Source organism: Anabrus simplex, chromosome 1 (assembly GCF_040414725.1).
Source record: "Anabrus simplex isolate iqAnaSimp1 chromosome 1, ASM4041472v1, whole genome shotgun sequence".
Taxonomy (NCBI): domain Eukaryota; kingdom Metazoa; phylum Arthropoda; class Insecta; order Orthoptera; family Tettigoniidae; genus Anabrus; species Anabrus simplex.
Window position 1 is genome coordinate 226,009,400 of NC_090265.1, and position 15,486 is coordinate 226,024,885.

At 37.9% G+C, this 15,486-nt stretch overlaps 1 protein-coding gene across 7 annotated transcripts in view; it reads right to left on the reverse strand.

The window, feature by feature from the left end:
* The window catches only part of LOC136864279 (gastrula zinc finger protein XlCGF57.1), a 231,976-nt gene that overhangs the window by 148,254 nt on the left and 68,236 nt on the right, over positions 1-15,486 (reverse strand). For all 7 annotated transcript variants that reach the window (XR_011017793.1, XM_067141109.2, XM_067141102.2 and 4 more), the window contains one exon: positions 14,314-14,400. Coding sequence is in view for 6 of the 7 variants with exons in the window: in XM_067141109.2 (XP_066997210.1) it covers positions 14,314-14,400 (87 nt within the window). In the remaining variant the exon portion in view is untranslated. The remainder of the gene's footprint in view (positions 1-14,313; positions 14,401-15,486) is intronic.

A 15,486-nucleotide genomic window follows, 5' to 3' on the forward strand; every position in this document is an offset into this window, starting at 1 on the left:
TTAAACTTTTGTCTGCCTGTCATTTTGCCGAATAACATTGTATCCCAGGTTTCCTTCCGTTCATTTATGCCTTTAAGCTACTTATGTGTTATTTTCTTTGATCTTCTGCCGCGAACGCACCATGGCCTTGGGAGGTCGGTGGTTTGATTCTATGGAACGGAAGGGTGCAGTAGACCCATGCACGGTCGGAAGAGCATTTGCTCACCCATCATTCTGAAAAATTTTTTTTTTCGTTCCTTCCTGATGAGGTGGCATTTGACTCTAGACTAAAAAGTTCCCTTTCCATCAGGCGCCTTGGCGGTATCCCAACTTTTTAGGGATTATCATGCAGTCATTTGGTTCTATGCGGCAAATGGCGTGGGGTGGAAAGGTTGCAATATATGATATGAAGGAACCCATTAAACTGTCTCTAAATACAGCCATGACGCTGTTCTATGCAAAGGATCTACCTGCCCTGACATATGGTTTGGAGCTAATTTGGGAACATCTAACTCTACCTGACCTTAGAGTTATTGAGAATGTCAAGGCTAGATTCTTGAAAAGAATTTTAGGTATTTCCAAAATGTCATCGAGACTTGCTTATGAGCTAGCCAGAGAAACCTTCCTTATGGAAGACATAAGAATGAGACTACAATTACCCTCCACACGACAAGAACAGGAATTACTTCATATTACACTAAGAAAACGAGCGGAAATTGACTTGGAATTCTACAGGACGGACGCAATGATTAATCAAAGCTGGACTGGGACGAACAACAAAGTGAGGAGTGCTCTGAACAGACTGGCCATACATGGTTTCCATGACAAACTGTGCATACGACCTGGTTTTCATGACCCATCTGTGCAGTGTGTGTGCATGTTATGTAACAAACAATGTGATCGATACCATTTTAGTGAATGCAGTAAAAGAAGTTTCCTTATTGGATTACTCTAAAATGTAACGCACATTTGTGCACAATTTCTTCTTATTAAAAATAAATGAATATCGTCGTTGCCGGGACAAAACCTCCTATGTGATAGTATTTTTGGAGATATACTGACCCGCAGCACATACATTATGAAGAGCGAGAATGCCTTGACAGTATTCACATGATATTGCACCTTAGATGAAATAATCTTACCGGCCAAAGTTCTAAGCTAAAATATTTCACATAGGAGGTTTTGTCCCGGCAACGACGATATACTGTATATACAATGCTCAGAATTTTTAAAAATGTTACTACTATATCAATCATGTCCACAGTAAGGTGAAATGTGATCTTTAATTTTCTGTCATCTCGGTATATCTGTCTGTCTGTTGTATATACACGCATAGCAAGAACATGGCTAAACAAAATTTAATGAAAATCGTAAGTAAAGTCAGGGAAATAGGCACTATAATTTAGGATATAGATAACTGTATTCACACTGGGTGGAATGGTAGTTTACAGTAGGGAAGCCCTAAAATGTAACTCTCAAATATCTATGTTATTATTGATCCTATCCATAAACATTACATAAGAAAATTTACAGGTAATATAATTTCTGATCATATATGTCTTCTACAGTTTTACAACACCGGCTATGATAACAAAGATTAATGAATTTAAAATTTTGTTGCTTAGTACATATCAATGCTGAGCCATGAGAAAATGGTTGAACAGAATTTAATCAAAATCATAATATACCGTCAGCCAGTAAGGCACTACAGTCTAGACTATAAATAATTTTATTCATGCTGTGGCTGCTCCAACCACTACTCTTATACCTTCATCTCTTTCACACAATATAAATAACATTTGTTTGAGTGCCAGTTGCTTTTTTAAAAAACAACAAAATTCGGTAGAGCATGCCTCATATCTCAATTATCTCAAGGCGTGAGGTGATAAACTCGCACATCTGGCAATATACAGGGATATGGATCAGGACAATATTAGATTACGGTTGCATTTCCACAATTGAGGATTGTACTTGGAAATAGAATCACTTATTATAATTAAAATAAAACTGAGTTTATGACTATAAGTTACGTCACAATGAGCAAGCATTGACGTATTTTAATTTAACAAAAAAATATATATTGTGAGATCTGCTGTTACATTTGAAAAGAAAATTTAATCTAAACAAAGAAAGCTATTGGCATGAACTTGAAGTGAAATGTGATATCGCCGCTGATTACATTCTTCTTCATGTTATTAATGCATAACATGTCTGATGCTTTAATTACCTGATGTCTGCACACACACCGCTGTTGAACTTGGAATTTCTGGAAAAACCAATGAGCTGAAGTCGGGAGCCGTCTGCTGTTATCTTCTTATGTAACCTAGAGGTGACCTACATTTCATGTACGCGTTTAGTAAACTTAATAGATCGTAAGAAATTGGAAAATATTATTGAAACACCTTGTGAAGTCCATCCTCACAAGTAAACGATGTTTAACTATCAGCACTTTACCAGTCTCTACTCGGATACAACCACCACCAGTAGACCTCCTCGATGATTCCAAGACCTCTTCAAACACAACTCTTAGCTCTGACCACCACTCTAAGACCACTGACCATCACTCTTCCTTCACTTCTTCCATTTGATTCATCTGATAGCTCTCACCACCGTTGCATCGACTTATATAACCTCGTGATGACTACTCATCTCCCTACTCTCTGGTCATCCCTTCCACCTCAACATTCCGTAGTTGGCGAATACAGACACTTGGTCTAAATCACGTGCCCATGCACTGATGTCATCAATCATGTGTCGTATAAGCGTGCCCGCGCGGACTACGGATGACTACCTTGCATGTGTCACGGGAAACCTACTTGCTCAATACATTCTCGGTTAAACATAGCCTCGATTGCAAAATACTATACCAGCTCACCTGGCCAGAGTTACAAGCCACAGCATGACTATTTGAAACCAACAAATCTCACTAATTAATATAGAGAATAATTATAAACATAATTCACTTAACCTATGATTAAATACAATAATATGCATGATACCAAATTATTACAGTCTAAATGATGAAAAACAATATAAAATCTAATGAATCAGGTTAATAATAATAATAATAATAATAATAATAATAATAATAATAATAATAAATACTGAATGGTATCTGTAACCCTGCTGTACGGTTACAGAACACCTCCCTCATGAAATAATCAATTAAATTAATCGATTGATTTATGTCATATATACATGATCACCTGAAATCGAGTACACTATAGATACATGTATAAAAATGCCCTTTACAAATTGGATACATAGTATCATCCATCTGGATGTTCATTGTTACACATATAAAACATAGATCAAATACCATTTTCATTTTGATTATACAGTATTATTTACATACAAAGATTACATTTCTTTTTCACTTCGGCCGTTTCAAACGTTCATTTAGCGTCCAAAAGTAATTCTCGTAGACATTTCATCATACACACTTTCTCCTAGCAATGGAGTTTATTGCACTGCCATGCTTCACTTAATATCACAACACACGCTAATTTCACTGAAGTCCTGTTCGCAATGCCAGCTTCATACAACATGATGAATTAACATAGTAATGAGAATTAATTAACAAACTCACATGATATATTTCTTAAGATTTCTTATATTGTATGTGCCTACGATCTTTCCTTCCTTGTCTTCTAATAAATAAGCACATTTCCCAATCCGTTTCACAACGGTGAAGTATCCCTGATATAACAAGAAAAACTTAGAAAATTGACCAGCTTCAGCTGATGACGGGAGTGGCACTCTGAGTAAAACCTTGTCACCAAGCTCAAATTCACCCAATATATTCCTACAAAAGTTATCATGCACATAAATTTATGTTCGTAAAGATGAGTTCTACCAGGCTGGTTACTAAAAACATCACAATGTGATATCAACAATTCACACAATTCGTCCTTTTGACTTTCCACTAAATTACATTTCTCCACTGTCTCATACAATTTATCTCTAGAATCTCTCTGTATAGACACATGGCAGATGTCAATATTTTTCCTAATATTATGAATTTCCTAAGACCCTTCCGTACTAGAACACACTTTATTCGCACTAATTTCTGACAAAACATCATATGGTAACCTGACTTCCCTGCTACTTTTTCCTCAAATAAGATTGACATTACACAGATCAAAATTTAATTTAGCCTTGTGACACGTTAACCAGTCAGTACCTAAAATAACGGCATAAACTAAATTAGGCACAACTAAGCATGGTTGGAAAATACATTCTCCACTTATGTTAATGGGGACAGCTATTTGTTTATTCACCCTTTGAGACTTGTTTCCAACAGCTGTTACGATGAACGTATTCCTCACTGGAATTTCCGCTACATCATACTTCTCTCTCAAAACTTTCTCATACAGCTTGGAATTAACGCATGACTTCTCACTACCAGAATCCAACAAAATCTTGACTTTCCTGCCCCATATCAGCAGTTCAATCATCGGTGTAACAGTAACACTACTTAAATTATCCTCATTACATAATATTAGATCACTTAACAAATCTTGCCTCATATCTAAATTTAAATTACACTTATAAAATTTATTTTCTACGATTAAGTCATGACTTAAAACATTTGAATTATTGCTACTTAGGTCACAATCATGTTCACTTACAACTACAGGCTGGTCGACACTAACCGACTTACCTACCTTATACGTGAACTCACCATTTACGGACTGTCTCAGTGACCTATTTATACAGCCCGTTGCGTGTTTAAATTATTCGGTTCGGTTACGACTTGTTGGTTACACACCTCAGTCGGCCTCCCCTGTTGCCTACTACCTCTAGCTTCATTATTATTATTATTATTATTATTATTATTATTATTATTATTATGGCCTGTATTCTCCCGCCTCCCAGCTTCTGGTTGATTTCCATAATCACGCCTCCCAGTCCTGAAATATTCCAAACTATTTTGATAATTTCTCTCCCTGTGGAAATTATTATTAGGTCTCTCCTGATATTCTCTTCTGTAGTTATGATTATTCATAGGCCTGTCCTGATTATTAGATTGGTTACCCCTTCCTTCAACATTCCTATTTTGTGTCCTACTATTATTCAAGCTACTACCTAAAGCATCAAAACTTTCCAACAAAATTTCCATTTCCTTAATCGTCTCCACTCTTTGCATACAAATAGCTTCTCTTATTCTATCGGGATAGTGCTTTGCCATAAGTCTAACGATATCAGCCTCAGGTCCAATACATTCTAAATTTCTCCACACCAAAACATGAGCCAAAAAGTATTCTGTCATTCTAACACCCTCGTTAGAATTATACCTGCCAAACATTACTCTCTCTGTGTCTCTCTCTCTACTCTGAACACCTTCACTCTAAAATTTAGCTATGAATTTTTTCTTAAATTCAGTTAGACTTGACATCGAGCTTTTATATACCTGAAACCAAGACTTAGTCTCTCCTACGAAAGCATTAGCTAAGATCTGCAATACAGGTTCCTAGCTAATAATATTGTCTCTTAATTGAACAGCAAATTTCTTCTCTACTACTCTCATAAATTCCATCGGATTGAATTCTTTCCCAGAAAACTTAGGTATATCATGATCTCTAGTGATTAAACCATTATTTACAATTATTTCACGTACATTTCTACTATCACGCACTTCTTGCTGGAGTACTCTCTGGCAACTAAGAAATTTTTCTTCCACTGTTTCCTCAGCCTTTTCTTGAATTTTTCTTAATTCCTCCTGCAATTTTTCTTCCGATTCTCTCACCTTCTGTGATAATGATTTCTGCTCACTCCCCAGATCACCTACTTCTCCAAGTTTTCTTTCCACATGTTCTACCCTACTAATACATTTCCTAGGTTCTTGCCCCACTGTATTGGTTATCTTTTCAAACCTTTCTTCCACTAACTCATTGATTTCCCCCTTATTAGACTCGATCTTGGCGCCTAATTCATCAATCTTATGCCCTTGTTTGATGCATGTCTCACTAACTTGCTCAATTTCAGTATGGAGATTGCTCCGACCCAATTCCATCCCAGCTCTGATGTCACTACACTCCCTGTTTACTTTACATTCTAACTTATCAATTTGCTTACTTATTTCTAACACCTTATGATCTATCTTATTATTAACTTCATCAATCTTCTTATTAATACTATTAACCTGAGCTTCAATTTTCTCACTCATAGCATTATTCTGAGATTCAATTTCCTCACTAATGACTGCTTCAATTTTCTCACTCATAATATTATTCTGAGATTCAATTTTCTCACTAATGACCGTTTCAATTTTCTCACTCATAATATTATTCTGAGATTCAATTTTCTCACTAATGCTATTATTCTGCTCAGTCATTTTGGACATCAGCAAATTAAATAAACCAAGGTCAATATCCCCTTTACTTTGATCTTGCGTGACAGCATTTTCCTCAGTTTTTACTATTTTCTGGCTTTCAGCAGGTCCCACCTTAGTCACCAACTTCCTATTCATGCTACCACCTTGGATTTCCTTGGACACAATAACATCAGCTTCATCACCTGACTGCATATTGCTATCCTTGTCCATCTTCGGTTTCCTACTAATTTTTCGAGATCTCAAAGCTATTTCCCCTTGCACTTCTTCTGACATTACCCCTTAAATACAAAATTCAACAAAATGACCTTCCTAACATTACTCGGTGAATTTAACATGTGCGTACTCATTAAAAGAACTGATCCATGTGTATTGCCATCCAGAATAACTTTTTCTGAACCTTTCGAGTCCCACGTTGCTGGCGACACGTTGTGGCTACTCCAACCACTACTCTTATACCTTCATCTCTTTCACACAATATAAATAACATTTGTTTGAGTGCCAGTTGCTTTTTTAAAAAACAACAAAATTCGGTAGAGCATGCCTCATATCTCAATTATCTCAAGGCGTGAGGTGATAAACTCGCACATCTGGCAATATACAGGGATATGGATCAGGACAATATTAGATTACGGTTGCATTTCCACAATTGAGGATTGTACTTGGAAATAGAATCACTTATTATAATTAAAATAAAACTGAGTTTATGACTATAAGTTACGTCACAATGAGCAAGCATTGACGTATTTTAATTTAACAAAAAAATATATATTGTGAGATCTGCTGTTACATTTGAAAAGAAAATTTAATCTAAACAAAGAAAGCTATTGGCATGAACTTGAAGTGAAATGTGATATCGCCGCTGATTACATTCTTCTTCATGTTATTAATGCATAACATGTCTGATGCTTTAATTACCTGATGTCTGCACACACACCGCTGTTGAACTTGGAATTCCTGGAAAAACCAATGAGCTGAAGTCGGGAGCCGTCTGCTGTTATCTTCTTATGTAACCTGGAGGTGACCTACATTTCATGTACGCGTTTAATAAACTCAATAGATTGTAAGAAATTGGAAAATATTATTGAAACACCTTGTGAAGTCCATCCTCACAAGTAAACGATGTTTAACTATCAGCATTTTACCAGTACAGAACAGTAACATGTACGAAGAACTGACAAATATTTAAAAAATTGAATGGAAGCAGATGCAGAAGACCATGGTAGAAGTAACCAAGGAAACAGCAACACTCAAGAACACACACAAACATCTATGGTGGAATGAAAGACGTGAACAGGCAACACCACTCAGACTGCAAGGATGGAAAAGATAGTACTCATCAAAGAAACAGGAAGATTATAACAGCTTCAAAGAACAAAGAAAAACAATCGCAAAGTTCATAAGAGGGGAAAAAAGGAAATTCAATACAGAAGAACTGACTGCAATAGAACAGAACTTCCAAAGGAATAACACAATGGACTGGGTTATTTTTGCTAGTTGCTTTACGTCGCACCGACACAGATAGGTCTTATGGCGACGATGGGACAGGAATGGCCTAAGAATTGAAGGAAGCGGCCATGGCCTTAATTAGTTTACAGCCTCAGCATTTGCCGACAGTGGGGTTCGAACCCACTATCTCCTGGATGTGAACTCACAGCTGTGCGGTCCTAACTGCTCGGCCAACACATCAATGGACTTTTACAAGACATTTAAGGGGAACTTTTCTAAATACCAACCACCCAACTTGTGCTTTAGGAAAGAGGATGGCACTATGGCAACAAACAACAAAGAAAATTGCCAACTACTGGCAGAATACTTTAAACGCCTACTTAACTGCACAGTACCACAAGGAAAGGTCACTACAGAACAAAGACAATAGAACTCACTCAACACCACCAGATGAACCAGAAATCACATATATGATTAAGAAGCTCAAGAACAACAAAGCAGCTGGTGAAGATTCGATAATAGCCGAACTATGGAAAGCAAACCCCCAAATGAGCAAGAATCTATGTCAGTTAATGCAAGAAATCTGAAACACTGGTAAGATTCCCGATGATTGGTTAGCGCTGATATGCCCACTACTCAAGAAAGGGAACAGAACAGTGTTAATAACTACAGAGGCATCTCGCTACTTCAAGAAACATACAAGATCCTATCCATGGCACTCTTGTCAAGTTTAGAACAACAACTTGAACACCAAATCGGCAAATACTAGGTCGGCTTCCAGAAAGGACGATCATGCATGGAACAAATCTGGAACCTGAAGAGGATGGCACTATGGCAACAAACAACAAAGAAAATTGCCAATTACTGGCAGAATACTTTAAACGCCTACTTAACTGCACAGTACCACAAGAGAAGGTCACTACAGAACAAAGACAATAGAACTCACTCAACACCACCAGAGGAAGGACAGAGCTGCCGGAGGCAAGAAAAACGTAGCAGTGTTTGTAGACTTTCGGAAAGCATAAGACTCAATCGATAGGAGTACACTGTACGACATCCTTAAAGAAATGGGCTCAGATAAGTCTTTACAATTAATAAGGGTGACACTAACAAACACATACTCAAAGGTTAAATTAATGGGTGAGATATCTGAACCCTTTGAAGTCAGGCAGATGTAAGGCAGGGAAAGTGTCTATCCCCACTTCTTTCAATTGTGTTCTGGAGAAGGTCATCAAAGAATAGGAAAAATTACTTGCAGAAAAAGGCATTAAGGTACAAGAAAGAAAACATCACTATCAACTGCTCAACATTCAATGATGATCTTGTTCTGCTGTCAGAGAACATTGAATCAGCTATAATGCAAGTTCACACTTTGGAAGAGATAGAAGTGAAAACAAGCCTGCAGATATCATTGAAAAGACCCCTTTCATGACCAACATTAAAGAAACTCCAAGATAATTAATGACAACAAAGGAGAGCAAGATAAATAAAGTTGTTAAAATCAAGTACCTTGGTGAGATACTTCAGAGTAACGGGCTGGATAAAGAAGGAAACCGTGAGAGAGCCAGAAAAATGGAGCTTGCATTCCACCTTACAGAAAACAATACAAGAAAGCAATTTCTATTAGGACCAAACTTAGGCAGTAATCCAACCAGAGTGCCTGTATGCTTCAAAATGCCTAGGATTAACAATCAGAAAAGATATTGAAGAAATCGAGAAGGAAAGAAAGATTTTAAGAAAAATTCTCAGATCAAGAGCATGTGCTAGCACAAACTGATTACGCAGTAACAAAGAAGTATATAGAACGTGGAGCAAGATTTCCGATACAATACGCAAACGAAGGGTTAAATTCTTTGGACATATTTCAAGAATGCCCAATGACAGACTCACTAAGAAAATTTTTAACCATTACAACCAGCCCAAGGAAAGGGAACCACCAAGATGGAAGAAATTAACATCATGATTGAAGATATTCACAACAGAACCACTTTCAGGAACAAGATACACATATGTGAGAGGTTCCTAGAGCCAGAAACAGTGACTAAGAAGAAACAACATTGGACGGCTAAAAAGAAAGAAGTTGTTAGCGAAAAAATGAAGGAATACTGGCGCCAAAGAAAACTGAAGTAATGAAGAGTGCCTTCAGGGCAAGGTAAGAGTCCACATCCTTACAAATCTATTCTAGGCGTGAATTCACTGCATATACGTACCTTGAAATCTGGAACTTATCTTAATTACTGTATGTCATCCTTTGTCTCTACTCAGCATCTACTGCAAGGTTTTTGGAAAAACGTTGCTCTTGTCACTGGCATGGGTCCGAATAACTCCATTACATGTGTGTTTGGAGTATCCTTGCAGCTGTGTGGGTACTTTATAGTGGCGTGTACCATCTTGGAATAAATTACTACAGAAGTAGCATTTACTAAAGAAGTCCATACTACAGAAGTAAATTACTACGAGAGTTATTTACTGCAGAAGTAACGTCGGAGAGTTGAAGTACAATTTATTCTTTTAGCTACTACCGTAGAAGTAATGTTCGTTACTCACGGAGTAGTGTTGTGTTTGTGTGTCTTCTTTAAAAACATTTAAATGGATAAGGTTATGTGCGATAGGAAATGGGGCAAAAAATGTAAGCGAAAAAGATAAATGCTTGTTAATAGAGATAATGATGATCTATGCAAAGGATATAGGATGTAAGAAACACAACATAAAGATGCTGGAAAAGAAAAGAAATTCATGGAAAGCCATGACAGAAGAATTCAATGCTTTGAATGACGGAAAACGCAGTGAAGAGCAAGTTAAGATTCTGTGGAAGGACTTAAAAGCGAAGGCTGAAGCAAAGCAGAAAGTCATGGAGATGCGGGAAAAATTAAAACTGATGGTGGTTTCTTCAGACAGATCACCTACATCAATAGCGAGATTTCCCCCCATTTTCACACCAGGCAAATGCTGGGTCTGTAGGCCCTACCTTAAGGCCATGGCCGCTTCCCACTCCTAGGCCTTTCCTACCCTATCATCGCCATAAGACCTATCTGTGTCGGTGCGACGTTAAGCAAATTGAAAAAAAAAAAAAAAAAATACCTCTTCCGATTTCTGAAAAGTTCACTGTTGTTACCGGGAGGGCAAAAAATGGGAATATGCATGCAGTCACAGTCAATTGCACCCACGATGTGAGGAAACCTGCCAACATGAAGAATATCCTTTTATTTTCCGAACAATCATCATCATTTGCAGGCGTACCTCCCTCTTAGCCTCAATAGTGATTTAACCACACAATGAAAGATAAGAGGGTAAACGTTAATTAGATCACCTGCAACTGTACTGAAATGTTCCGGTACGAAACACTCGTAAGGCACACAGCAACTGTAATTTGAGAGATACAACAAAATTAAGACAGGAATTCAGCTGTAAGTGATCTCCAAGTAGATTTAGAGGGAAAGTAAAGGATTCCTTCCTAAGACTAAAAACGTTCCTGAAACTCTCCGTGTGCACATTATACGGCTCTCGCCTTTCACGCACTGTATGCACTATTACATTTCCCATCGTTTTCTGCGTCGAGATCATCAATACAATCTAAGTAATCCATAAACAGGTTTGAAACGTCTTTCCTCTCATATACGGCATGATATTATCATTAGTCAACAAGTCTAAACCTAGTTTACTCCATGCACGACGTGAGAGTAAATTCTAACCTATGTTCGTGCGTTATTTACTTCTTTAGTAATATACTACAAGATGGTGCTCTTCAACATTTTACTCTTGTAGCAATTTAGTCCAGGAGTATCTGAAAGGACTAAAATATTTACTCTCGTATGGAAGTCGCCGAATGCTGACTTCATGAGTACTTTACTACTCTTGGTTGGTGCACGCCACCCTCATTTTATATATTTTATGGCTGTAGTACCAATCATTGACGGGAGAATCGCTAAGATGTGCGTGATTACACTTTTGTTTACCATTCATACAGGGTACCTGCTTTCGGGGAAAAGAGGAAAAACAGAGTGAGTAGTGGTTTTTCAAAACATCACAGTAAGTGCTGGAGTAGAGACAAAGGAGAACATCATTAAGATAAGTTCCAGATTTCAAGTTCCTAAGTATTTAAAGAGAAATAAACAGAAATATTTATTTCCAAATATATGAGTGTGATTTGATAAAATCTGATGATGTTCTTTCAAGAACGAAACATGCTGATCTATTTTAATTAATTTGTTTCTTTTGCAGGTGTAATACTATTACCATATGTTTTCTTTTTCATGCAGTTTATAAATTTATTTACTCAAAGTTAGTTTGGCAGACTGAAGAGCCGAACAGTTGTAAATCATTAGTTATTCACAAACAAAGAATTATTTTAGGCTATTGAATCATTGAGCACTTGGCCTGCGTTGTTGCAAAAGGCAAAATGTTTTGAATAAGCATCTACCTTGCTAACCCAATCATCCAGTAAATATTTCACTCTGAAATCATTAAAGAAGGGCACATTCATAAGTGACAAGTTTGTCCACTATTTTCCTAAACTGTATCAGTCTAGTCACTTGGTACCCTAGTGTCCATACTAAATGTGTTTACTCAAACATTCAGCTTTCTGTCAGATGACATTCCTTAATTTTACCCCCAGTCTGTTGCACATCATTCAGCAATTATTCCCACTGATTTAACATCAGGCATAAACCATGCTAGTTTCTTGTCAATTATCTCAAGGCTCTTTCTTCACTTTCCATACTCACACCATATTAATAAGACAAAAGGAATAAGGGAGAAAATATGGGATTGAAACAAAGAGTCAAACTGAAAACTGATGATGATGATGATGATTGTTATTTAAAGGGGCCTAACATCACGGTCATCGGCCCCTAATGGTACGAAATGAAATTACAAAAAAAAATTCAAAATCATCCACTGACCAAAATTAAAAAAAAAAAAAAAAGTCATGAAGAAGGAATGGATGAACATGAACAAAAAAAAAAACAAAAAAAAAAACGAGCAAACAAAAAAACAGTGGATCCAACTCAAAAAATGATCATAAATAATTTATTACTGACCAAGGGACCACTCATAAAGCACAATCCTGAATCGAGGATGCTTGATGTCCAAAGGGGTCCAAAATCCAGGTTTAAGGCCCCTCAGAATCGTACATGTCGCGAGTAAAGTAGAACCATGGTATTTGTCATGTTGGGGTACTAATCAACAGTAGTGAAGACTCACGGTGTTCCACACATGATGGTACTACTCACAAGTATTGCACTTCGTAAAGGGAACGCAGACCTATGGTGTTTCTCACACAATGGCGCCACTCATAGCCAACGTAAACCGATAAGGTTCCTCACCTAGGTGTACTAACCACAGGGACTCGTACTATCCCGTGGTGTTCCTCACATAGTGGGAATTAATCACAGGTAACGCAGATCCACAGTGTCGTTCATACAGTGGTACAACTCACAGGCTACGCCCAGACCTGCGGTGTTGCTCACATGGGTACGACGCATGGGTACTGGAAACCCCCAGGTCAGCCTCTTTACTGCTATTAATCACAAACCTATTTCATACCTAATATAGTGGTACTACTCACAAGTACAGGCAACCCATGGTGTTCCCCGCGTGATGGTACGAATCAAAAGTTTCATGGTTCTAATTCAATCATCCCTTGGTCGCCCCATTTAGTCGCCTCTCACGACAGGCAGGGGATACCGCGGGTATATTATTCGTCTGCGTCCCCCACCCACAGGGGGTAAAGAGAGAGAGAGAAAAGAAGAAGAAAGAAGGGATCCATCACTTCGAAAGATGAAGGAACGGGCGAAGAAAGGCAAGGGCCACGTAGGGCGTGAAAATGAAAGACTCCCTAGGCCTCGAATGCTCTAATACCGTTGGGGTCGGAAAAGAATTGACCAAGGGAGGTCAGACAGAATAGACGAAAGTGAGGAGCCTGGCACAAGTAAATGAAGGCAATGCCAAGACTCAGCTAAGGGCTCCATGGTCGCCAATCTACACTCCCAAGTTGAGATCCCTTGGGCCCCTGTTAGTCACCTCTTACGACAGGCAGGGGATACCACGGGTGTATTCTACATGTGCGCCCCCCCACCCGCAAGGGGTAGTGTGTTTGGTCCGCGAGAGGTATTTTATTTCCCTCAAGTCCGCCGGCAAGCAGGTTAGGACTCCCCTATCCGCCACGTGGGAGTATCACCTCTCCCCCTGCTACGCCAGCGTAGTAGGTTCATGGAAACTGAAAATTACAAAAAAAAAAAAACACACACACACAAAGAACAAAGATGGTGCTCTGTGATGGAGGCAACTAGAACTCCACGGCTTCTCATGAACAACTGGCAAAATATTGTGTTATGCTACCTACAGACAGCACAACATTTTTCAGATGGCATAATATATTTAAAAAAAAAGGTGATACACTCAACAGTATCGCTGATCCTTTCAATCAACATTACACATGGTCAATATTATTGCACTTAACCTTCAATAATGTACAATAAGTTTAATATCATCTAGGGGCCATCTCAATCAGAATATGTGGACACAAAACATCTTATTTTAAGTTGACTTACCAAGGAATCTTCCTCGTCAACTTCTTCTTCACACGCCATTTCACACTTAACGAAAGCAAAATTCCCATTCTCAGAACTACCATCAATCTAAAAGAAGGAATAATAAGACAGCTAGTAACATATGGCAGCAACATAACACAATACTATACTCATATAATTCTTGTTCTTTTTTTAATTGCAAATAATCACTTTGACTGTAATAATAAGCCAGCATGGTTATATAAGAAAGTTTTTGAAGAATTTGGTACTACAAGATGATGAATACAAGGTATTATTTAGGGTGCAACCAGTAAAACTGTAATTAATTTCGTCAAAAGCATCCACAGAGTCAACAAGCCAGAATGCAGAACTGGTAGTGATGTGAAAGCCAAATGAGCAAATAAGAATGTGCTTGTGACATCCTAACTATTACCTTCTTATGACATATATCAAGTGAATATTTTGACAGTTATTGTAAGGAGGGTATATAGAAAACATAGCAAAAAGAAAGTGGAAGTGAGAGCACTTTGACTCTCTTTCCCTTACAGCAATGGAGAAATTAGTGGCTACAGTGTGGAGATTTGCCACTGCAGCGCAACGATCGCTTTGGATGAACAGTTGGCATTGTTTACACTGGGTGCGCACATTTTTACTTGTACCAGGAGTGATTTCTTGAGTATAATAACTATATTTTGGAATACAGTGAGTGTGGAAATGCCATCGTGCTTTGTGCCAGGGTGTCAATCTGGTTACAGGTCAGGTAAAGGTAAACATTTCTTCTCACCACCCGAAAATGAGGAGCATTTCTCTGAGTGGGCTAGAGCGATCCCAAGAAAGGACATGCAGCTTACGTGTAAGTCTAGGATTTGTGAGTGTCATTTTTCGGAAGATCTTATTATTAAGGTAGACTCGTTTATTATTAATGGAGGAAAAGTTGAAATTCCAAGAATAAGGTGGAGCTTAAATCCAGGAGCTATCCCTCACATTTTTCCAAACTTACCATCCTGAAAATTTGAAAACCCCCATTGAAACTCAAAGAACATGTTGGCAATGACAATATTAACAGTAGTTGCTTAGAGTATAATGAACAAAATTTTCTCTCTACATCTAAAACACTTAATAGTGATAAAAATGTAAAAATAAAAGAACCTAGTCTGAGTTTGCCCTGTAAAGTAGCCGATAGTGACGTTGATG